The 26436-nt window shown below is 40.3% G+C and overlaps 1 protein-coding gene across 1 annotated transcript in view; it reads left to right on the top strand.

Annotated features, from left to right (window-relative positions):
* The first annotated feature begins 1919 nt into the window (after positions 1-1919).
* Positions 1920-26436, top strand: part of SDK2 (sidekick cell adhesion molecule 2) — a 186716-nt gene continuing 162199 nt past the window's right edge. Inside the window, 1 exon segment of the mRNA XM_032208636.1 lies at positions 1920-2014. Coding sequence (XP_032064527.1) covers positions 1935-2014 — 80 coding nt within the window. The 5' untranslated portion in view covers positions 1920-1934.

The raw sequence follows: 26436 nt of genomic DNA, 5'->3' as shown, positions 1-26436 counted from the left end.
TTCATCAAGAAAATAGAAGGAAAGCAATAACCTCCATTTCTCACAGCTGATATCAATCTTTGGGCATGTTTATGTATGTATGTGTGCTACTACCTACAAAGTTACATGCACACCCACCCACACAATTACTTGTTACCAATGTTAAAGCTAGCAAAAAAATCTTATTTACAAATGGTGAACAACATGTATGGTGACATTTTGTTCAAATCTAGCCAGGTTAGGTGATTCGTCCATTGAAAGTCCTATAATACCCTCCTTTTCATTCTGAAAACCTTTTGGTATGTATTTGATGGTGGAGTTTAGTTGTAGCAATTGCTTTACATTTTATTGTTTTACATGGCACTCATTTATTTTTATGACTATCCAATACAGGTAATCCTTGCTTAATTATTTTAATTGAGTCTAGCAACTCCATTGCTAAGTGACACAACCATTAAGCAAAAAAAAAAAAATCACATTACTGTGCTGGACCTATGACATCATTTCTGCTGTGGTCATTAAATGAATCACCTGGGGTCATTAAACATGTCATCACGTGACCAGGGCTTGCAATTTTGTTGCCAGCTTCTCAGTTGACTCTGTGGGTCAGAAGCCAGTTTTAAAGCATGCAAATGGCAATGATGCGACTGTGAGATATTGTCACAGTCATAAATGTCCAGCAGCTTTGAAGTGTCCAAGTTTAAGTCAGATCACCACTACAATGGTCACACCTGGGAGGGCTGGTCATAAACTTATTTTTTTCAGCCCATTGTAGCTTCAAATGTCACTAACCAAGGACTATCTGTAGGTCACAATTCTGGATGGCTCACAACAATAGCAAACCCTCCCCCCAAAACCCCACCCATTACATTACAACCAGAACCTGATCCCTTAACTAACACTCTCCAATATGTCAAATAATACTAATACTTCCGTGTTGGAAACATCAAAGGGCTTCCATGGTGAAAAGATTTTCCAGTGAAATCATCATTGCCCAAGGGACGCCCAGTTGGCGGCTCCCTTTGCGGCCCTGTGAAGTTTCCCACTGAAGTGGCACCCATTTTATCTATTTACGATCACCTGCTTTCGAATCGCTGCATTGGTGGTGCTGGAGCATGTGACAGGAGCTCACTCCCACCCTGTGGCAGCAACAGGCTGCTGGTTGTCAGTCCAGCATTCTAACCTCATGAGCCATTGCACTCCTACAACATCATGTATAACCCCAAGGCTCCAACTTCACCCTATCCCTATCTTGAGGGAAGAGCCAGCTTTTTATCACCTTTCTGATGGCAAAAAGGGTGGGGGTCTCCTGAATTCCAGGGGTAAGGGTGTTCCAGTGGGCAAGAGTTGCTATCAAAAAGGTGTGCTTCCTACATCCCATTAAGTGACACGTTTGAGGGAAAGGACCTGGAGTGCACTCTCCAACGTATCCTACCTGTTGCGACAAATGAAGATCCTCAGGGAGAAGCAGTCCCACAAATAACCAGGCCCTGTGCCATGTACTGCTTTAAAAGTGATACTTTACATATATTACACTGAATATGGCTCTGAAATCAAATAGTAGTGTCCTTGGGACAACAGCATATCTACAATTAATCTATAACTCTTTGAAAGTGATGTATGTTTTTAAACAGGCTGATTCAGAGATACATAATCTCGATTTCCAGATTTCTCACTGTAGTAAAACATATCAGAAAATGATATTTACACATAACAAAGGACAGACATTTTCAAAATTAGCATATATCTTTTCATTCATAGACCAACATGCTAGATGGACAGGCTGCTTTTCTGATCTAATATTGAGAGTCCAATGTACCTTATATGTGATGGAAAAATGCACGGGTTTTGACACACTTTCCTTTGTGATTTCAGATGATGTTTCCCCATATTTCAAGACAGAGCCAGTGCGTGCTCAAGTCCATCTAGAGGGAAATCGTTTGGTGCTCACCTGTATGGCAGAAGGGAGTTGGCCCCTGGAATTCAAATGGCTGCATGACAACAGAGAGTTAACCAAGTTCTCACTGGAATACAGGTATGTCAGAGATTGTCAGGAATTTCTGCATGAACATCCCTGTAACTGCTTTTAGCAATATAGCAGTAGACTTATATACCGCTTCATAGGGCTTTCAGCCCTCTCTAAGCGGTTTACAGAGAGTCAGCATATTGCCCCCAACAATCTGGGTCCTCATTTTACCCACCTCGGAAGGATGGAAGGCTGAGTCAACCCTGAGCCGGTGAGATTTGAACCGCTGAACTGCTGATCTAGCAGTAGCCTGCAGTGCTGCATTTAACCACTGCGCCACCTTGGCTCTTTTACTCCCTTGGGACCTGTATTATCGGCAACTTCAGATTTGCTCACAGGGCCATCCTCAGTTTTTAATCAATTTATCTTCTTACATAGCATCTAACAAGATTGGTGGAAAAGTGATTTCATGCTGTTGATCCATTGAAAGACCATGTTCAGAATAATGCAAAATAGATAAGGTTTTTGTCATAGTTTAGAATGCTAACAGTGACAAAATCAGACAATTAAATGAGTGGGTTGGACTTGTATGAATTGTGAAAGCCAAAAACAAGAAGGATTTCTTCAGGCAAGCTACATTGAGCCCTTATTCAGCAAGATTAATTTTGCCTATCTCACAAGCTAAAAAGAATTTCCTGTTCTGTGTACAAACTGTTAATCAAGAATCACTCAGTCTACATAGTTCTCCTTATATCCCTTGAAGCAATCAAGAAAAGTAATTTTGACACCAAGTTTATTAAGCCACTTTATTTACTTATGAAAGCTGGCTTCTTATCTCTAGATTCTGCTTTCTTAATACTGATTTGAAAACAAGAGTCCTAGAGGTTGGGGGGAGGAAAACCACCCTTGAAGAAGATGGATATAAATCATTTGGATTTTTCACAGGCTGCTTAATCTTTTAATGGGTACAGTTTCAGTTTCTCAGACACATATGAGCTTTGATGTCCAGTCTGTTTTGTTACTGGTGTGGTAGACATAATTAATATTTCATAATCAGATAACTTACTTTCAAATAGAATTTGCATTCCTTCTCTTATTCCTGTGTGCTTCCACGTCACCAAGGATCTTTTGCACAAAGAACAAAAGATGCCTTTAACTAAATTGGTTTGCAGAGGGTATCCTGCATTAATAGTTTAAGACTGAAACAAATTGCACACAAGATCAGCCCACCAGAAATCTTGTTATACGCTATCAAATCTCTGTCGATTCTTATCATATGGATTTTCTTCACATAATTTTTTTCCATAAAAAGGTTTTCTGTCCCAACCGCTCATCCTTCAAATCTTCCTAGGATGCATTTATTGTAGTCGGTCATACTCTTTCTTTTCACTGTTTGCAGGAAAGCTCTTCACGTAATATGTCAAAATATGATGATTTTGATCTGGCTATTTGTATGTTGAATGAGGACCCTGAATAGATTTGTTCTGTGTTTCATTTGTTTGTTTTCTTAAGCCATCCATGATAATCTCAGAAGTCTTCTCCAACAACAAAGTTCAAATACTCTTTCTGTGTTCTTCCAACATCCAATGTTGTGTCCTTCCATAGAGTATCATAGGAAAAAACATTTTCTGCATGATTCAGATCTTTGTAGAGACAAATACATATTTGCACATCAGAATCTTTCCCAAGGCCAAGTTTTTGTCTATTCTTGACTACTGTTCCTTCATTGTTGAGAGTCGATCCTAAAAAACAGAGGCTATTCACCATTTCGGTATTGTCAATTCTAAGACTAGTTGCTTATCTTTTGTCACTGGTTTGGCTTCTTTATATTTGGACTTAGTCTCCTTCTTTCACTGTATTCCTGGACTTTCATTACATGAGAACTTGCAAATTTTCATTTTCAGCCATCAGAGCCCTGTCATCACCATAGTGGAAGTTTCTTCTTCCAGTTCTAAACCATGATCATTTTCTTCCCATCCAGGTTCCTTAATATATAAGATCTATTAAAAGTTACAGCAATCACTATTTATTAATTAATATTTATTTTCAGGGAAAATGCTACTGTACTCATGGACATTCAAAATTCATGCATCAAATGAGTAAGTTAAGTGTTTAGAAGCAAATAGGAACCAGTTTCAACATCTAATGTAATTTATGTAACAAATTCCCTATCAGTCGTCATGACTTTTGGTACACCGTATATATTCTACTTATATGTTGAATACATAAGGTTAGAGTATACAGTCTTTCCTTCCTCCTTTGCCAACCTAGAGCCCAGCTGTTTCATTATATTTGGCCTACCACATCCAGGCTTCTGTACATGAAATAATGAGATGTTCTGAGATTCCCATTTTCATAAGCACATACAACTGCTTGACAGGGTTGCACAATTAAACTCTTTCTATAATCAATGAAGCACACAGTGATTTATTTATTTTTTGCTATTCCTTGGCTGTCTCTATTATCCCAACCTGCATTAGTAATAATATATTTTGTTCCTCGGAGTTTTTTTTTAATCTGTTTTAGAACATCTTAAACCTTATTCTGCTAGTATGTGAGATTATGGATATTGTACAATAGTCTGCAAGTTCTGTCAAGTCTCCCATCTTTAGTATTGTTACAAAGACTGACAGCTTCCAATTTGTAGGCCCCTGTGTCGGCTTTGTTCTGCGGCTTTAGCTTGATTTGGAGTTTGCACATGAACAGTTTGTGATCTGTTTCCACAACTCAGCCCCTGGCAATGTCTTTGCCACTGCAAATGAACTTTTCTACCTTCTTCTACCAATATTATCTGTTTGGCTTCTGTTTTATTCTATCTGGTGATCTTCATGCATATTGATGTCATTTAGTTGTCGGAAGACTACCTTACAAATAAGGAAGTAATTGGATTGGCAGAAAGTGATGTCATTATTATATTTACCTCATTTCGGTTTCCTAGGCTATGCAGTGAAACAACATATTTTGCTTGCATGTTCTATCGACTTCAGATTGAACTTCAGCATCAACCTCCTCTTCTGCATCAGTGGTTAGGGCATAAACTTGGATAATTGATATATTAAAGGCTTGTCTGAAAAGTTTAATTGACGTTATCCGGTCATTGACTTGATTGTGCCCAAGGACTATTCTTGCTGCCTTCGTCCTAACTATGAATGCAATGCTGTCCCTCCTTTGTTCCTGTCCTGTGTAGTATGATCTCCTGCTCAAAAGGGTCCGATTCCATTTCGTTTCAATTTGCTGATGTCAAAAATGTCAATGTGTAATCAGTTCATTTCATTTTTCTTGCGTTGGCTTTTTCCATGCTTGTGTCCCTTATGTTCCATGTTCTCACAGTAATTCTGCCTTTGCAGCTTTGGATTTTATTTTCCTGCAGGGCAACATCAGCTTCCAGACATGCCAAAAGCTTTTATCTAGCCATGTTAGAAACACAGTTAGCATTCTGAAAGGTCTTCAGCAATTCCTCAATAGTATGTTGAGTGACATCCAGCCTTAGGCTCCCCTCATCCAGCGCTATATTATCAGTCAGTTTATATTGATTATTGGTGTGATTTTTCCAAGTAAGTGCAAAAGTAGTTTATTGTTGTCTTCTCCTGCATAGTATGAAATGATATCTTTGCCTCTGCCTCCAATATCTTTCTGTATCACTTCTATCTAATATGCTGTCCTCTTGCTTTAGCTGGGTAGCTGGGATGGCCTTATTTGAGCTATACACCTTGGCATAACTCCTAGCATGCCTCATTCATCCCTCCCAGAAACATCTGCTCCCTCCCCACCCACCCACCCACTATGATACGGCAGCAAAATATTGGATGGAGAAAAAAAAGCCTCCTTATTAATGTTATTTCACACATGCACAAACAGAAGCTCACCAATGTAAAATGCTTAGGGGTTTCTGGTCTGTAATTTATTTTGCTTTTTTAATATTTTCAAAATAGTGAGCTAAAATGGATTTCATCTCTAGTCGGATAGATGGTGGGATTTATGCCTAACACTTATATCACATTTTGGTATTAGGTTATGCATTAGTAAAGTGGACATCACAAGTTCCCAGACACGTAAAGAAGAGCTGTCGAACTAGGATTCACTTCTTATTAATTTGTAAAGCACTTGCCCTTCTCTATTAATGTATTACTGTTTTCTCTTGGTACACAGAAGATGGAAAGTGCCTCTGGTTGCAACTGACGTTTTTGTAGAGTTATTCCCTCTTCAAATAGCTTGTTAATTATCCCTCATTCTGACTGCTATCATTTATCTATCATGGATTGGAAACTTGGCTTTGTAGCCCACAGCAATCTCTCCCTCTCCCTTTCCCTCTCCCTCACCCTCTCTCTCTCTCTCCATTCAACTTTAAGAGCCCATCAAAAAAGTTTTCTTCCTTTTCTTTCTCACTCAGTAATTTGAGAAAAAAACAACTGTCACAAAGTCAGAGCCACTCAAGGTCTAGTTTTAAATCAAGCCAAGTGCTTCCCAATGTCTTGTCTAGGTGTGTGTGTCTGTGTGTGTGTGTGATCCTCTCCTATCTTAATCAATAATTCAGCACAAGGCAAGATGTGTTCCGATTTAAGGCATTGTATTTGAAGGCTTCTTGCTGCTGCTGCAATGCTAGGATCTTGGAAAGGATCCTGACAGCTGCCAAGAAAAGCCTTATTGAAAAGCCTAGACAGTAGCTTAAGGCTCCTATAGAATAGATAGAATAGAATAAAATAGAATAGAATAGAATACTTCTTTTGACCAAGTAGACACACAAGGAATTTGTCTCCATTGTAGAAGCTCTCAATGTATATGCAAAGCAACAAAACCATTATCGTCATCATCGTCATCATCATCCCAATAAGAGGGGAGAGTAAATAAGATAATAAGGATAAATGATAATGCTATATCCATAGGGCATGAGTAAATATACAGTAAATATACAGTACATAGACATTAGACAGTACTGTGAGAATTACCATAGTTGTTCAGCAGATTGAATAGAATAAAATAGAATAACAGAGTTGGAAGGGACCTTGGAGGTCTTCTAGTCCAACCTCCTGCCTAGACAGGAAACCCCATACCATTTCAGATAAATGGCTATCCAACATCTTCTTAGAAACTTCCAGTGTTAGAGCATTCACAAATTCTGAAGGCAAGTTGTTCCACCGATTAATTGTTCTCCTCAGTTCTAAATTGCTTCTCTCCTTGATTAGTTTCCACTCATTGCTTCTTGTTCTACCCTCAGGTGCCTTGGAGAATAGCTTGACTCCCTCTTCTTTGTGGCAACCCCTGAGATATTGGAACACTGCTATCATGTCTCCTCTAGTCCTTCTTTTCATCAAAGTAGACATACCCAATTCCTGCAACCATTCTTCATATGTTTTAGCCTCCAGTCCCATAATCATCTTTGTTGCTCTTCTCTGCACTCTTTCTAGAGTCTCCACATCTTTTCCACATTGTGGCGACCAAAACTAAATGCAGATCGATGGTGTGAGGGGAAAAAACTGTCCGTCGGTCTAGTTGCTTTGGTATGCAGTGCCTGTAGCACCATCCTAAGGGGATGAGTTGAAACAGTTTACAGCCAGTATGTGTTGGGTCTATAGATATTTTCTCAGCCCTCCACCTTCTGTAGACCTGTACAATATACAGGTCTTCCATGGAAGACAAGCTGATTGCAATTGTTCTTTCTGCCATTTTAATTATCTGTTGCAGTCTGTACCTGTCCTGTTTGATTGCTATACCAAACCAGACAGTTATAGAAGTACAAATGACAGACTCAATAATCCATCTGTAGAACTATATCAACAGCTCCTGGGTCAGTCTGAACTTCCTGAGTTGCTTCATGAAGAACATTCTTTGTTGTGCCTTTTTGAGGATGGTTCTAATACTAAACATTTGTCCATTTCAAATCCTTTATTTTGAAATAATAGTTCAAGTTTTATTTTTAAAGCAGGGTCACGTAACTATCCTGTAGATCCAAAGGTCTGTTCTGTGTGATTCCTTCAAAACCAACTTAATTATACGCAGGAAATTTCACTTTTGCCAAGGAATTAGGCCAAGGGTCTCAAACTCAAATCAACACAGATACCACCCAAAGAACTAATTTGTTAACTTGAGGGCCATAGCCCTGAAATATTTTTGTACATGGATATAAAAGTCGCTAGGAGCCATGGTGGCGCAGTGGTTAGAGAGCAGTATTGCAGGCTAATTCAGTTCACTGCCAGGAGTTCGATCCTGACGGGCTCAAGGTTTCCATCCTTCCAAGGTTGATAAAATGAAGACCCAGATTGTTGCAGGTAAGACTCTGTAAACTGCTTAGAGTGAGCTATAAAGCATTATGGAGTGGTATATAAATCTAAGTGCTATTGCTATTGCAAATGAATCAGAAATAAAGGAAACAAAAAGTATTGCTATATGCCCGTGATGGCGAACCTTTTCAGCACCAAGTGCCAAAAAGGTCATGCAGAAATATTGTGCACGCATGCTCATCGGGGCCGCACTCCAGAATAGCCGAACTTTTGGGTTCTAGCATGCATGTATGCCTCATAATCAGTTGCGCATGTACAGGCTGGTTTTCGGCACTGCGGTGTGCACAAAGGGATTAAGTTACAGAAAAGCCAAACTTCCAGATTCTAGGGCACATGTGTACCCAACAATCAACTGGCTGGTGCGCATGAGCACACCGGTTTTCGGCACTCGTGTGCGCATGTGCACCAGAAACCCGGAAGACAAACAAGCAAGGGCATGAGTGCCGGGTGACATGGCTTTGTGTGCCACTGCCATAGGTTCGCCATCACAGCTATATGCCATTAAACTTAATTTTATGCAATTTAAAACATGGCCAAAGTAAAACTGCTATTGGCCATTTCAGTTTGGCCTTTAGGGCTACAGTGTTAGCTGCACAATGGTAGTTGAGATTGCTGTTAATCTGAGAACCAGAAGCTCTTATCAGGGGAGCAACTAGGAAACTGAAGACACCTCCATCTGGAATTTTAGCACTTCCACATTCCAATGGGGTTCTCCAGAAGACACCAAGAATCCTGTTGGAATTCCAGACAGAGATGTCTTCCCAGTTTCTAGCACAACTGATCTCTCTACAGGGACCATGGATCTCACCATTACCCACCCACTGTGGAGTACCTTGGAACAGTGAGGTCTTTTCTTCTCCTTTCCTACTCCCCCTTGGTACCACCACCTCCATGAGTTTTTCTTTACTATAGCTTTGACCGAGAAATTTTAGCTCCACACGCAGGCTAGATAGGCTGAGGTTGCCTCTATTCCTAATTGCCTAGCTGGGGCCAGGACCTGATTCTACCCACCCATTCTCTTGCCTGCTGCTGACTGTTTTTGTAACACTCTAAGGAACAAGTTTAGGAGTAGAGACTACAGAAATAATTTGATGGACCACCTGCAGTGCTACAGGCTGAAAATTTGAAACCCCTGGTCTTGCTGCTCAGATGTTTTTAGCCCTACATAAAATTAATTATTATTTTATATTATTCTTCTCATTTATAAGTATTGTTGCGCATTTCTCTGTGGATCTCTCTGTGTATAAGAGAAAACACAGATGTGCTATAAAATTACAGAAAATTAAACTCTTAATTCCAGTCTGCAATCTAAAGATTGTTTGTTTGTGAAAAGCATACAAATGGTACTGGTACAGGTGCCAGTTATCTGTGTGCTCCTTATCTGGGGATATTGATAAATCCTACAAAAAATGACCTTCCCATCCAAAAATGAGCAAATATCCAAATTCATCTGGGACTAGGCTATTTTTCACTTTTTCAACTGCTTTAATTAAATAGCAGTGGACTTAGCAGTGGACTTATATACCGCTTCATAGGGCTTTCAGCCCTCTCTAAGCGGTTTACAGAGAGTCAGCATATTGCCCCCAACAATAGCAGTAGACTTAGCAATAGCAGTAGACTTATATACCGCTTCATAGGCCTTTCAGGTCTCTCTAAGCGGTTTACAGAGAGTCAGCATATTGCCCCCAACAATCTGGGTCCTCATTTTACCCACCTCGGAAGGATGGAAGGCTGAGTCAACCCTGAGCCGGTGAGATTTGAACCGCTGACCTGCTGATCTAGCAGTAGCCTGCAGTGCTGCATTTAACCACTGCGCCACCTTGGCTCTTTTAAGAATAAGTGGTCCACAATGTATTACTCTGTAATGCAATATGCTGCAATATGTTCTATATGGGACTGTCCACTTGGAAGCTGCAGCTGACCAGAGGGCAATAGCAAAGGCAGGTTCATCGGTTGGTGGGTTAGTGTGTTGGTTGGTTGAGTGAGTGAATGAGTTATGATCAGTGGTGGGATTCAACCAGTTCGCACCACTTCGACCGAACCAATTGTTAAATTGCTGGCTGGCCCCGCCACTACTTATTGGCCTCGCACACATGCTAGTGCCTTAGAGTCACACCACACAGAGTTTGGTGAACAGGCAAATGCCACCACTGGCTGCCCCCACCTATTCACTCCTTATCTTGCCTCTCCTACTTTGGCTGGTGCCTAGAGTCATGCCTGAGGCATAGCTGCTGCTGTTTTCTGGTTCCTTCGCCATGCAGCCCAGCTGATCTTTGCCTGGCGAGTCTTCCTTTGCTTCTCACCCAGCTGCCTCCCATGCAGTCCCGGCAGCCCAGCTTGCTTACCTGTCTTCCCTGCAGCCTCCCACATGGCCCAGCTACCTGCCTGTCTCGTGAGCCTTCCTTTGCCTGTTTGCTGGCATGAATGGCGTGTTACTGGGCCTTCCTAGAGTTCCCCCCAGCCTCTTACAGGGCAAAATGGAGGGTCCCTCGCCCCGATCTGCCCTCCCCACCCCATTTCCCATGGCTTTACTGTACTTACTTTTTGAAGAGCTGCAAAAGAGGCTGAGCCACGTGGCAAAGAAGCCAAAGTTTTATTCAGAAGCCAGTAAAGCTGTAAGAACATGAGATGTAAGGAAAACAGCTTTCCCCATCCTAATAATTGGCTTCTCAGCCATGAAGGCCTGAAGGCTTAGTTTTCCCCAATCTGGTCAGGCTTACTTTGAGTCAAGTCTGCTAGCTGCTGACTGGATAGTTTGAATAAGCAGCTTCAGGGACTGGGGCGTGGTAGCCAATCAACAAGAGCCCTGCAGTTCAGCCTGTGAACTGTCCTGTGTCATGCCCATCCTGGCCAAACCCACCCAGTCACACAACCATGTAGCCACACCCACCCAATCACATGACCACATAGTCACACCCACTCAGTCACATGACCACCTAGCCACACCCACAGAACCTGTTGTTAAATTATTTGAATCCTACCACTGGTTATGATCATGCCACATCAGAGTTTGCTTGTGTAAAGCTGTGAATCTTTGTGGAGATTCTAAGTCATCCAGGTCATGCTTGTCCCAAAGATGTTTTTTTCAAGAAGCAACTGGACTTTCTGGTTTTTCTTTGAAGACGTTTCGCTTCTCATCCAAACAGCTTTTTCAGCTTTATGCTCTGCACTGATTGTTAGTTGGCTTCCAGGTAGTAGAATTCACATTGGTAATCATCAACCATAAAGCCCTTCACGGCATGGGACATAGTTTATTTGAGATAACCTCCTGTCTCCTCTAATTTCTGCCTGTCCTGTATGTTGGGAAAGAGTTGGCATGCTTTAGATCCCACTGATCAAACAGTATCATCTGATGGGACCAGGAGGTAGGTCTCCCTTACACAGAACCACCCCTCCAGAATATTGTAGCATTCCGTCAGAGACCCAAGAGACTCTGATCTTTTTTCAAACAGATATTAAAAACTGGACGTACTTCCACCTGTTGGGCAAGAGTGTGCAGTAGACCTGTTACAGGAACTTTTTTGTGTTATTGGAGCCCTGGAGATGTCATTTGTCATAGTATCTGGACTCACTTTTTTTTACCTTGAGTTTTATGCTGGTCCTCCCACAAAAATTTTGAAGATCATCTTTATAAAGGGGTGGGGGTGTGGAATCACTGGATTCAGTTTACCTAACCCTCAGTCTGGTAACTTTTTTCCCTCTATAATGTAGTTTTTACCCAAAATTGTCATAAAAGCTACCATTTGGATCCAGTGTTTAAATGTTTCATGTCTATTTCCGCATCATTGACTCAAACCTTTAATTGGAATTGAATTGCATTGCTTTGAAGCCTTTGAATAAACCTCTCTGAATTTCTATCTTTAAGCTTAATTTTATTTCCCCTTATTTGGTAGTATAGCACAGGTAGTCCTCAACTTATGACCATAATTGAACCCAAAATTTCTGTTGTCAGGTGAGACATTTGTTAAGTGAGCTTTGACCCATTTTATGACTTTTGTTGGCACAGTTGTTAAATGAATCACTGCAATTGTTAAGTTAATAACAAGTTTACAAGTGTTAAATGAATTTGACTTCCCCATTGACTTTGCTTGTCAGAAGGTTGCAAAAGGTTATCCCATCACACACACACACACACACACACACACACACACCACACACACCAGGATATTACAACTGTCATAAATATAAACCAGTTGCCCAGCATCTGAATTTTGATCACATGACCACGGGGATGAAGCAAAGCTCCTAACTATCATAAGTCACATTTTTCAGTGCCATTGTAACTTTGAATGGTCACTAAATGAACTGATGTAAGTCGAGGTCTATCAATGTCGGATTTTTACTTTTTAATGTATTTTTCATACACACAAACTCACACATAGTATCTTTTTTGTAAGAGCTAAGGTTTTGTTTTTAAAAAAAACTACATACTACTTTTGAAATAAAATAGTAATACAGGTATATTGCTATTTATACATAATACTAACAACTACTGTTATTTTAAAACAAGTGCTAATTGTAATATTTTCAAGTTTAATGTGATGTTGATAATTATAATTATAAAGATTTTACACTAACCCAATGTGCACCCCTTAATTAACCATATTGATTCTTTAGCCTAGAATAGTGATAATACCTCGGAGTAGGTTATTTGTGTTTTTTTTGTAAAGGAGAGGAGAATACTGTTTTTGCTTTTCATTTGTGATGGCACAGTATAATCATATGCTTTCACCAATAGAAGCTATTATTTAAAACTTACTGAAGTTACTGTAAAACATTAAGTAGCAAATAATGCAGTCATCCAGCTAAGCTTCACTGATTTTCTTTGAACTTTTATAGGTACATTTTCATGGAAGCTGCAAATGTGAAAGTTATAAACACTACAAATATTGTAGAACTTTCCAAACATTTTTGCCTGTGGTTGGGATTAAAATGACCCATTAAGTAGTATCATCATGGGGCTGTAAATTATACAAATCACTTGTGTTTGTTGATTTTGTTTTTTTTCTGTGCTGAAGCTATGTTTGGCTCTCTCCCTATGTCCCCCGCCCTCCCCCTCTCCCCCTCTCTCCCCTTCTCTCCTTCCCTCTCCCTCCCTCCCCCCTCTCTCTTTCTCTCTTTCTTTCTCTCTGTATCTCTCTCTCTCCCCCTCCCCCTCTCTTTCATTTTTGGCCTGCCATTATGAATTAGGAGGTAAAAGATAACATTGGGAAACGGCTTATGAAATGAAATAATCAATAGAGAGAGATGTAATCCAGAATGCATACACAAGTAAAATGTACACCCATATGTTTTACCTGTATTACTGCAAGCCAGGATACTCTAAATTTAAATGTAAAGTCAAAATTCTGGAAGGGTATATTCATACTATGCACATTATTTACATCTATAGGAGATAAGCAGACTGAGCTTGAGGGCAGGGTTAAATGTGTTATCAGTTTGGAATCACTGCACAGCCGCCAGTGACCCATGAATTCCGTTGTCCCTTACCTAGCACCAAGGTAGCTTAACCAGATACTTGCATAATAAACGTTTAATGTTTTGAACTCAACTCCTATTCCTGGTTACTTGCACCTGACAAAAGCCAGCTTGGCTTATATGACTGTAAAGAGGATATAATTTATGAACTGGCCTTGAAATCCCGAGCAAAGTATATAAATGTGCTTTTGAATTAGAGTAATGTGAAAAAGTAAATACACCCTGTGTAAAGTTTTTTTAAAAAAATATATGTAGACATATCCATATTTTATCTTAATTCAAACAATAGATAAACTATGAAAATAGTTGTAATCATTTGTTCAACAACAATTTAGCCCATAGGTTCTTTCAGAGGTGGGCTTCAAAAATTTTAGCAAGTTGTTTTCTGCCCAGTTGCTGGGTGGGCGTGGCCATGGTGGGCGTGGCCTAGTCAGCCTCCTGCACCATGGCGGAGGGGAGTTTTTCCCTCCCCGGGCTACAGAGGCTTTCCTTGAGCCTCCGGGAAGGCAGAAACAGCTTCCCCGGGCTCTGGAGGTCCTTCCCAAACTTCTGGTAGGCCTGTTTTTCACCCTCCCCAAGCCTCCATGCACGCCCTGCACTTACCTGCATCCAAAATAGGCCACGTGGGGACTCCTGGGAGGGGCAGAGTAAGTGGGGTCAGCCAGGAGTGGGATTTGGAGGTTCTCTGAACTGCACAGAATCTTAGCTAGAAGTTCTCTCAAATCCCTGCGAACCCCCAGCAGCCCAGCCCTGGGTTCTTTCCCTTCTGTGAAGAATAAATACATTCTTGGCTCTAATGCCTCACATTGTCTCCTTTGACAGTAACAACATCATAAAGAAATTTCTTTGGTCTCTGGCATGACAATTTTTTTCCCCTACTCCTCCATGCAAGATTTTTTTTCAGCTAAGTAATGTTGTGGGGTTTCTTGCATGCAGAGTCAGTTTCAAATCATTACATGGCCTCCCTGTGGGATTTAAATCTGGACTCTGTCCATTTCAGAATCTTCAAATTCTTGCTTTTATTTTCAGCCATTCCTTGGTGGATTTACTAGAATGTTGAGGGTCATTGTCATGTTTGCAAGGTCCCATTTCAGTTAAGCATCAGTCTTCTGAGAGATGGTTTCACATTATCCTCAAACATCCCCTGGTCCAATGAAGAAAGAATTCACACTGCATTCTAAGATGAGCTGCCCAAGCCCTGATTCAGCAAAGCTCCAAGCAGTAACATTTCCACCACGTGTTTTGTGGATGGCAACAAGTTAGAATCAGAATCAAAATCAGAATAGAGCTGGTAAAAGGACCTTGGAGGTCTTCTAGTCCAGCCTCCTGCTCAAGCAGGAGTTCTTCAGGTGAAATGCTGTCTTTAGTTTTCTCCAAATGTTTCTTCTGGGATTCTGGTGAGATAACTTTTATCTTTGCCTTGTTTGCTTATAGCACATTATTCCAGAAGTCCTGGTCTTTGCTGACATTTTTAAGAGGAAATTATAATCTTGCCCAGATTTTTGTAATGAACAACCCAGGTTTCTTCCAGGCACACCTCCCATATAAAACTAATTTCTGCAGCTTCTTCTTTTTAACGGCAGACTCATGCATTTTGTCATCAACAGTGACAAGAACTACTTGTAGGCCATGTGATGACCTTCTGGAATTCTTAGAGGCTTCTTTCAGCATCTTCAGTTTTGTTCTCTGGCTGAACTTGCTGGGACAATCTAGCCTAGGCAAGTTGGCAGTTGTTTGAAATCTTCTCTACTTAAGGATAATCTTTCAAACAGCAGAATGATTGATGTCCAATTTTTTCGGCAATCTCTTCAAATCCGTTTCCAGACTCAAAGGCATCACTAACCTTCATTCTGAAGCCCTCAGAGATATTTAATCTAGACACGGTGGTACCATACACTGCAACAACAAAGAGCAAAGCAAAACAGATATCCCAGGTTTTTGTAAGAAATGTTCCTCCTGGATCCTTTCTGATAATGTTCTAATCATTGGCACCAATTTTAATTTTAGATATTTGAGTAATGATTAATGTATTGTGACTACTTTTAGCTTCAATGAACAAATGCAAATTTTGCATTTATGTTTATTTAAATTACACAGCAGAGTACAAAATGTAAATGGTAAGTGATATTTGTTATATCATTTCCCCTTTAATCTGTAAAAATTGTTCAATGAAGGTCAGGTAGCCGTATGTTGAAAAAGTTAAAGGTTTCAGTGGGGTGTACTTATGTTTTCACACAACTGAATGGGTAATAGCCAAAAAATGTGTTTAGTTGCCAACAGGAATGTGGCAAGCATGCTTTTGACCACATCCAGTTGTTTCTACTACCATGCGCTAAAGAGCAATCTCCTTTTAATTAAGGAGAAGGATGGATACCTTTCTCTCACCAGAAATCCTGCAGAAATTTCTCTGGGAAGCCCAAGCACAGCCCAGAAAATACAGATAGTCCTTGACTTCCAACCATTCATTTAGTTACTGTTTGAAGCAGGGGTGATATATACTTCCCTTCCCTACTGGTTCTCAAATGTGAATATGCGCACTCACATGCTTCACTCACACGGGCCACCTCCATGCATGCACAGATCCTTCCACGCATACGCTTTTGGTGAAAAAATGGCCTAAATGGGATGCCATAGAGCTGGGCGTGGGAGGGTGGGCGGAGCCACCAATAATTTCTGATACCGGTTCGGGCGATCCGGTCCAAACCAATAGAATACCACCTCTGGTTTGAAGTTACAACACCACAAAAAAAGGTGACTTATGAATGTTTTCATATTTATCACCATTATAGCTTTACCATGGTGATGTAATCCAAATTCAGGCACTTGACAACTGAGTCATGTGATCACCATTTGTTACCTTCCGAGGTGGTTTCCGACAAGCAAAGTTAACGGGGGAAACCAGATTTGCTTAATGACCAAATGATTTAGTTAACTGCAGTGATCTGCTTAACAACTATGGCAAGAAATGTCATAAAATGGGGTAAAACTCACTTAACAATTGCCTTGCAAGCAACAGAAAATTTGAGCTCAGTTGTAATCATAAGTCAAGGACTATCGGTATCTGCTTTCAAAACTAACATTAAAAAGGCCCAGAGATATCATCGTTTTCCCCCCTATATCTAAAGGAAACTCATTACAGATTTTCCCTCCTTCCCTGTAACAGATCTCTATTTAACCCAATTATTTATTTTCTTCTTTCTCTTTCCTCTTTTCATGGTGGTGAAGGTGAGGTTGGGGACAAATGCCATGATCAGAATGGTCTTTTCGCTTTTCTTTTTCTTTCTGGGGTAGAAAGGCAGGAAGAAAGAGATAAGGCAGCTGGAAATAGGAATGGTAAATGGAGAAAAAATATAGAGGCATAAAATGTAGAGGGACATGAATAAAAAAGAGATTTAAATTGCTCTTTATCTCCCCCCCCCCCATCTATTCCCTCTGTCAGTGTGCAAATAAAGTTTCCTCTTGTTCTGAAATAAAATCCACTTGCAGTTGGAATGAAATGTCAGGAACCTGTAGACAGAGAGATACTTTGAAGAAATGTGTACTCAGAGGCCTCCCCTGAATAGTGATGGACAAGGGAAATGAAAGGAACAGGGAGAAGGCACTAAAAGCTTGCATATATAGAAGGAGAAGAATGAAAAAATAATGTGAGAGAGATTGAATATCATGCAGTCGGCAGTACCTCTGTTGGAGCTGCCCCAATGGAAAAATAGAAAAAAAATAACCTTATAGTAGTGATGGCTAACCTTTTGTGGACCAAGTGCCAAAAGCACGCACCCGAACCCCCCAAATGCAATGCGTGTGTGGCCCCCTTCCATGCACCCCACCCCCATGTATGTGTGCCCCCCGCACATGCCTCTCCCCCCTCACATATGCGGCAAAGACCTGAACACCAGCTGGCTGGTTGGAGGCGTGCACACATGCACAGTGGAGCTGAACTGGGGTGACGGCTTGTGTGCCCACAGAGAGAGCGCATCTTGCCATCTCTGGCACACATGCCATAGGCTTTCCATCACACCCTTATAGTGTCCAGTCCAGATGGTTCTCAAACCTATTCCCTGGTAGCCTAACTTTATGACTGTAATGTCAATTTTTCCTTCCTGTCCCAAATATTCTTCCTTCCAACGATAAAACTCTATACAACTAAACCATTGTGTTGAAAGCTGGAAGTAATCCAAAAATAATTTTGCAATTTTTATTTAATCGGGGGTTTTTTCCCATAGCGATTCCCTAAAAAATTGGTTTAGATCCTAAATATCTCCTATACCTACAGCTTGTGGCATGTGTGAATAGGTAAACTAGAAAGAAGTTCCCTGAGGATGGATTCCAGCATGAGACCGAAAGCTTAGAAGACAAAACTTCTGTTCCCGGTGACCGACCCAGATTGGATCCTGCAACATTATCCAGGGAAACATACAGGGGTGAAATCCAGCAGGTTCTGGAGAACCGGTAGTGGAAATTTTGAATAGTTCGGTGAACCAGTAGCAGAAATTTTGAGTAGTTCAGAGAATCAGTAGCGGAAATTTTGAGTAGTTTGGAGAATCACCTCTGGCTGGCCCCTGAGTAGGGTGGGAATGGAGATTTTGCAGTAGCCTTCTCCTGCCACACCCACTAAGCCACGCCCACCAAGCCACATCATGCCGCTCAAGCCACGCCCACAGAACCAGTAGTAAAAAAAAATGAATTTCACCTCTGGACACATATATTTGCCTTCATGGATGGATAAACTGGATAATGTGCAGAGCTCTGGTTATTTATGAAATAACATTTTCTAAAATGACACTGTTAATGTTTTCTTTCTCTATCTAGGACATTATTGTTAGCAGAAGGAATGTAAGTCAAATTTTGAAGCAGTGTTAATAAGATTATTGATCATTTGATCATTTAAATCCCATTTCAAACTGATATCAGCTCATTGTCTCATCCTATTAAAGGCCCACTGTCAGCATTTTGTATATTGAGGCTTTTGCATAGGCTCTCAAAGATTGATCCAGTTTTGGAATCATACAAACACACACACACAAACACACTATTTTTCTACACACACACACACACTCACACACACACACAAACACACAGTGTGTGTGTGTGTGTGTGTGTGTAGTAAAAAAATCTATATTAAATAGTGATTATATAGTGAACAAAAAAAAACAAAAATAGATAATATATTCATTAAAATGCACCTCATATAACAAAAAGTAGACCTTAATGAAGAAAAACAAAGATCCATATAATAAGCACAAATGCCTCTATGAAGGTAATTTCATCATGGTACATATTACTGGGTAATCCTCTCATTTTTAGAACAAAGAGATTTTTAGGACACTTTAGAAGTTAAGCCCATTAGTCTGACACTTTAACTTATGCATACATGTGGGCACATATGCAAACATTTTTCCTTTGCAATTTTAGTGTGTGAAAGGCGGCCTTGGACATCTTGTCTGGAAATTGAGGGCTACTGGCAAAAAAGCTAGGGCAGAAAAATTAGTTATGATGGGGATAAATTGAATTTTAATAGAGATATTGATGGCACTCAGCCAGCATGTTCAGGTGGTAATTAAAAGTTAACAGGTTTAGAAATATATTAATCCTTTGGGGAGAGAAAATCCTGCCTTTGATCACACAGGAAGTCTTTTTTCTACACATGGCAGCATGTTTGAGCTTTGCCATACAGGTGAATATGTCTTTTTAGGTACTCTCTTGGTGAAGGGAAGGCATGGGAGAAAACTCCCAGAACTGCTGCGGGCACAGCACATTTGTTGCCCAAATAAAGCATGTAACCTTGAGGATATTTCATAAATGATTATGAGACCATGTTCAGTGCTTAGTTCACTGCTCATGAAGGTTATTAGAGAATGTAAAAAAAGAATTTTCTTCTTTCCTTCATGTGGCTATGAGAACCAGCCCGACTCTAACTGAAGCTATAGATGAAGCCATTCTAACACTTTTCTTTGTGTAAACTTGTAAAAGCATTTTTTTTTTTTTTTTTTTTTTTGCTATATCATGTGCATATACTCTGATCTCTATCATTCTTTCCTGGGATAATTAACTCTGTAAAAACGTGTCTGTATTCTCATACTGTGCTAAGACATAACGCAGGGTGGGGAGGTTGTGTTCTTTTTTGTTTGTCTGTATTCACCTGATGATTTGTAAATGATGGTTTGTGAATTGACATGTTGAGTGAATCCAATTAACTACGCAATGAAACAAACCATGGCTTAGTAAAATACGTGTCCCTGTAATGGGCAGTGGGAATTGGCTTAAGGAATGAAAGGAAGAGCCGCAACCAAGACACTAGCCAGATAAAAGAAATTTGAATCCGAGCTAGAAATGTAATTTGAGAAACGTTATAGTAAATATCACTTACCACGTACAACTTAATAGGTAGCACGTTCAGACCTGCAAGGTTTTTTTGTGCTATAACCTTATTATAAAAGTAGTATTAGCATTCATAACTTTGGTTTCCTAGCATAGTCTAGGGAAGGTCAACCCATCACTGCAATTCTGCATGAGGGGTTATTACATATAACTAACTTGACCCATTGTAAGTACTGCCAGTGGCCATTTCTCGGGGAAAGGTACAAGCAATTTTACCCCAAATATGTTGCATGAGAGATGCAATCCTGACCCACCTTTTCTTGCTACAGATCAAAAGTAACTTGCACCAGCACAAGCAATGCTACCCAATTCACCTTCTCTGTTTTCTTTTATTGAAAGAAAATCCATTTGCTCCATTTTTCCACTGAGCACTGTAGCAGAAATGACCCTTCCTTTCCACTCTCTTGTTGCTGCCCATTAAAATACAGTTTACTAGTTCATTAGTGGAAGTTTTGTCTTTTTTTGGTCACCTTTACTAGAAGAACAATGAAACAGGGATCTGCAGTTTTCTTTTTTAACTAACTGTAATTGACAAGAATCTTGCAACTTTTTCTTTCCAGCCCAGGTGACAGGAAGGATGGCATAATGATGGCGCTCTTTCTTTCTTTTTCTTTTTTCCTACTGCCTATCCAAGTGGGAGGTTGTCATCTATGAGGAGGAGAGTTCATACAAAAGGCCTGTCATTAGAAACCACATGTCCTTAAAGATCATTTCCCCAGAAGAAAATAGGTTGGAAGGGATAAAAAAGCAGAAGGTCCACTAATCAGGGGCATGGTATATATAGTTGAGGCAGAACATCTGGCCATCTCCAAGCCCAAAATAGAGGAAGGTGTTGAAAACCAGAAAAGATTTCATTAGTTAGTTTCATCCCCTCCACCCCCACTCCCAGTTTTGGCATTTAGAGCTTAAGGCTGCAAAGGTCCAGTGGTGGAATTCAGCCAGTTTGCACCACTTTAAGAGAACTGGTTGTTAACTTTCTGAGCAGTTTGGAAACTGTTTGTTCGAAGAAATTATTAGTGCAGAGAACTGGTTGGTAAATTACTTGAATTTCACCACTGTAGAAGGCTATATAACATTTAGATCCTACTGGGTTCTGTGAGGCATAAGGAGCATTGAGAGTAGACGTGGTATTTAGCAGGTTCTGACCAGTTCTGGAGAACCGGTAGTGGAAATTTTGAGTAGTTCAGAGAACTGGTAAATACCACCTCTGATTGGCCCCACTCCAATCTATTCTCTGCCTCCCGAGTCCCAGTTCATTGGGAGGGAAAAGGGATTTTACAGTATCCTTCCCCTGGAGTAGGGAGGGAATGGGGATTTTGCAATATCCTTCCCCTGCCATGCCCACCAAGCCATGTCATGCCCACCAAGCCACGGCCACAGAACCGGTAGTAAAAATTTTGAATCCCACAACTGATTGAGAGTGATCTAATGCTTCATAGTGAGATAAAGTTGCATGGTGATATTATTCTCATTCATCATACAGTTGCCATATCATGTTTTTATATATTCTTCAAAGCCTTTTGCATACCTTATCAGTAATTCTTGCAGTAGATTTCAAAAGAAATCATTTGGTTATTGCTTGTGAGTGGATGAAAAACTTGATGCTACCTCGTGAAGTTGTAACCAAAGTGAAATTTCTTAGGCTTAGAACTTGTTGAAGCTGAAAAAAAAGTAACATGGTCTTGCCTAGGAATTTCCCTGTATTGATAAAGAACGTGGTTTATGTTGTATTAACTTTTATTAACTCCCTTTTGTTAAATTCTCTTAGGCATTTTGGATAGAGTATACTTTCGCTAGCATATATTTTCTTTTTAAAAAATCAAGTGATACAAAGGATTTTGAAAGGTTGAGCAACTCCCTTCCTCTAGCACTGTTGTAATTGCAATATCATTGGCTGCAGACAGAACTATATTCAGATATTTGCAGGCCTTCCCGCTCTAGCTCAGCAGTTCTCAGTACTGCATTGGGTGCGGTCCTGTACTCGATACCCCAAGGTAGGCCATAAAAGTTTGCAACTTTATATGTCTTTGCAGCCATGCGTAACTCCCACCACCACCAAGAGCTCCTTGCAAGAGGCAAAGCCGTGACCGGAAATCCAATGTATTGGCTGTGCCTTTTCTTCTGAGCTAGGCAGGTCCTGCTTCTGAGTTTTTCCTTGCAATTTGCAGTCCTCACATTTGTATGGCACCATATGCAAATAAGGATAATCACTAGGGGACTATTTTTGCAGGGGGGGACCCATGGGGAAGGGGGGCTTGTCTAAAATTTTCATCAAACCTTTAAAGGAGTGGGGGGGGGGATAATAGCACCAGCCAACGGTGCTTACTGTTCCCCTTTTCTTGATTGTTTGTAGTTCAACAAAATTGCTTTGTAGTTGTCCCTTAGCGAAGGCACATTGCAATTAGCGGTGAATGGGGCTGCCAACGGCGAGATTCTTTTCACCTCACACATGCATCAAAGGGATGTAATTGCATTATAGATTTTCTTGGCCTACTGATGAGAATGAGGTTGGGTAGCAGGAGAGAATGTAGGTTGCAGCAGGTAGGTGATCATAATGCCTAAACCAGAGCAAGATCTCTTTCTTTTTTCTCCATTAGTTTTTCCACCCATTGTTCAAAGAGTTAGTATGTGGGTGCCGGATTCAATGTCATTGTATCAGTTATCCAAGAGCATGGTCAATAGTTTGGCCTCATGGTTCTGGACTCAGCGTTTAGTACAACCTCTCTCAGTCAGTCAATATATTGACCATGGTGTCAAACTCGCCACATCACATTTCTGTTATGTGACTTTTCGTGATGTTTTCCCCATTCACAGAGCTGGGGTGGACATGGACTGCACTTGACGCATCTGGCCCGTAGGCCATCAGTTTAACATCCCTGATCTTGACCCACCACTACACACATCTTCCTTGCTTCCAGTTGCTGATGTGTAGCATATGTTTAAAGCAGGGGTGGTATTCACTTACCTTCCCTACTGGTTCGCAAATGTGCGCGTGCGCACATGCTGGCTTCGATTGCATGTGCCACCTTGGCGCATGCACTTTTGGCGAAAAAAAGGGCCTAAATGGAATGCTGTAGAGCCAGGGTGGATGGGTTCCACTACCGGTTTGGAAGGACCGGTCTGAACCGGTAGAATACCACCTCTGATTTAAAGTCTATCTAACCAATCTCAGCAAACCTAAATATTCTTAAGGTGCTTACATGGCAAATGCAACAAGGGCAGCTACTATGAAGTGAGGTGGGGGGAAATACCAGAAGGAGATAAACATCATCTCAAAGAACTGGATTTTTCAGACTCATCCATTGTATTTAATCAGTATCTCTTATTTGAACTCTCTTTTTCCTTCTTCTTCTTCAAGTCTTAAAAGGATCAGATTTATTCTTTGAATACCTAATATAGCAACATTATTAGTTTGTGTTTATTTTGAGCACTGATGTGTTAATGCCCACACGTGGCACTAATTCAGTGGGTGGGTTTCAAATTTTTTAGAACCTCTTCTGTAGGTGTGGCCTGCTTTGTGGGAGTGGCTTGCCGGCCATGTGACCAGGTGGGAGTGGCTTGCCGGCCATATGACCGAATGGGAGTGGCTTGCCAGCCATGTGACTGGTGGGCGTGGCCAAGTTGTAAAATGTGGTGAAACTCACTTAACAACACTCTTGCTTAGCAACCAAAATGTTGGCTCAGAAACTCTGGCATTTGAAGTACGTAAGTCTTAAAGCTGTCAAGTTACAAGAGCCTTGCACCCTAACCCTTTAGAAAAAAAAAATCCCAGGGGTGTTCAAACTTGACAGCTTTAAGACTTGTGGACTTCAACTCCCAGAATTCCTCCTCTCGCTCTTCATCTTGATGATGTGCGGACGGGCGGGGGGAGGGAACTGGAACCAGTTCTAAACAGCTCTGTAGATTTGTGGAACCTCTTCTATAGAAGAGGTTAGAACTAGCAGGAACCCACCCCTGCACTAATTGTATTTTGGAGATTTGAGCCTATACTTGTACATTTCTACAGCACAGGGAAACAAGGTAGCTTCCCCACATCTCCTCCTTCTGGTGTTTTTATATTATATCCTCACAAGATCAGTCCTGCTCCGTATAACATGCAGAAGGTTGAAAAGCCTAGGCTGAAAAAGGGGAAAAAACAATGAAGGAAGCTTTGTGGACTTTTCACATTAATTTTTCCTTCAGGGAAAAATTAGAAGTACAGAGGAATTTCCAGACTGCTGCCTTAGAATGAAAATACATTAAGTGATATGGAGAGTGAAGCAAATTTTCTTAAAAGAAAATTGTGAGTATCCAATGAATTATTGTTGCTTTCACTCAAATTGTTCTGCAGACACAGCCATCAGCATTAATGAAATAGAGAATTACTACCATGCACTGCACATCTGGGAAAGCCAAATATTAGTGCCCCTCAGCCCGCATGGAAGAGAGCATCTTGATAGGGGTAGCATTTACATTCTTGAGAGGGACAGTACTGTGGTGATTTGACAGTCTTCACTTGCTTTATTCTCTCTTGGGTCCAGGTAGAGAAAGTTCATAGGTTAAAAAAAAGTTGGCTCTCTCTGGAGTACAAAACACAGGGAGAAGTATGTGCTTTAGTTTCAAGTCCCTGGCAAAATTTGATTCCCTTGTAGAATTCACTAAGTCAAGTGAAATTCATTATAGAAAACTATTACGATGAAATGTAAAATTCCTGAACTTGATGTCACCCCCTATTCTTCACTTTCTGATAATTGGGTAAGGAGATGAAATCATTTCTCCTGATCCTGTTAGCAGAAATGCCATGCTGCCTTACTTCCCTACTTCTTTGATTGGAAGCACAGAAAGGAGGGATGGCCATAGCTTCTTAGCTTCAACTTCCTGCAGTAAGCATCAAAGCTTAAGGAGCAAGAGAAAGCCCACCACTTAAAAAGCAACTGAGTGCACATTTCAGAACTATCTCGATTGCAAAATCTCCATGGAGTGAAATATTAACAATACCCTGCATTTCAGCATTGGTGTTGGCAATACCACCAACAGAGAAGAAAAGAATAAAAACAAGGTTGAACTTTACATAAATATATAATATTGTACATTAACCCTCGAATGTCCAGTAATTAGAGGGGAAATACAGTGGTTGCCTGATTAGCAGTCCTTGATAGACAACCCTTACTAGTACAATATCTCTGTAAATCAAAATTATATGAACGTTGTTTTACCTTGGCATAAAATTTAATGGAGCTGTTCCAAGGAAATGTAACAGCTGGGAATATTTTAACTCGGCTATTACAGTCCCTAGTAAAGTTTCAAAGATTTTATAATGTGAAAACACAAGGTAGGTGAAAATCATAACTGTTTCCTATTTGATATGGATATAAATTGTGAAAGAAACTCCATCTGTACATGTACTGAAAATTGAAGCATCTGAATATATTTCTGCATTGGCAAGTAGAGACATGCTTAATAGATCCATTCTCCGTCCCTTTTGTATTGCCATTACAATAGTTGCCCAGTTCTGCATGCACTAATTATATACCCAAATTCACAACTGCTGTAATATCATAATATGGTAAACCATTGGAAATACAATCGACTAAATATTGTTTCAGAGGGAAGCCATGCATTCTCTTTAGCTGGTTTTGGCAGTAACAATTGGAAATTATGAATGTGAAATCTATGCTCTAATACATCATATTCCAAATAGTTAAATTAATATTATGTCTATATGCAGTGTTTTTATCTTCCTATAAATATATGGACGTGAGGACTTTGAAGGAACCTGCCCAAGCCAAGATAGTGTCCCATTCATTTCCATGAATATTACAGTTTTAGAGCCTCCTTCTGATCAAACTTAATTCCTGAGCATATTTTTTTATAATAGTATTGCAATGGTTTGCATTGTCTTCTGGAATATTTTTCAGTTTCCAAATGGTTAAATATCTGAATATTTTTTCAGCTCTAACAATAAGATAGCATCTACTCCAACAACTAGCACATAAATAACTGTAACCTGGGTAGAGGAAACAGCCTGTCATCACCGTTCCATACAGGCATTTCCAGCAAGCCAAGATTTTGTCAAAATAATAAAATGTGCATCATGATGTCATTGCATAAGCTCTGCCTTTTATTTCATTTGCTAGATTTATCTGCCACTTAAAACCAGAAGAGCTCCAGGGCACCTTATAAAATTTATGTATAAAACACGATAAAAAGCAATACGTGAATTAAAACAATCATTCAGTTAAGTGTTAAAAATAGTAAGATGAATTTATTGAGCATGATGCCTGTGGTATAATTAAAATGCAAAGTAGTAACAAATTGGGGTAGCTTATAAATTTTGTAAATAAAAAAAGAACCTCAACAATCCCTGAAGACCTTCTGGAA

The sequence above is a fragment of the Thamnophis elegans genome, chromosome 2, assembly GCF_009769535.1.
Source record: "Thamnophis elegans isolate rThaEle1 chromosome 2, rThaEle1.pri, whole genome shotgun sequence".
Lineage (NCBI taxonomy): Eukaryota > Metazoa > Chordata > Lepidosauria > Squamata > Colubridae > Thamnophis > Thamnophis elegans.
Note: the sequence above shows the minus strand (reverse complement) of the source record. Positions and strands in the feature narration are given on the sequence as shown.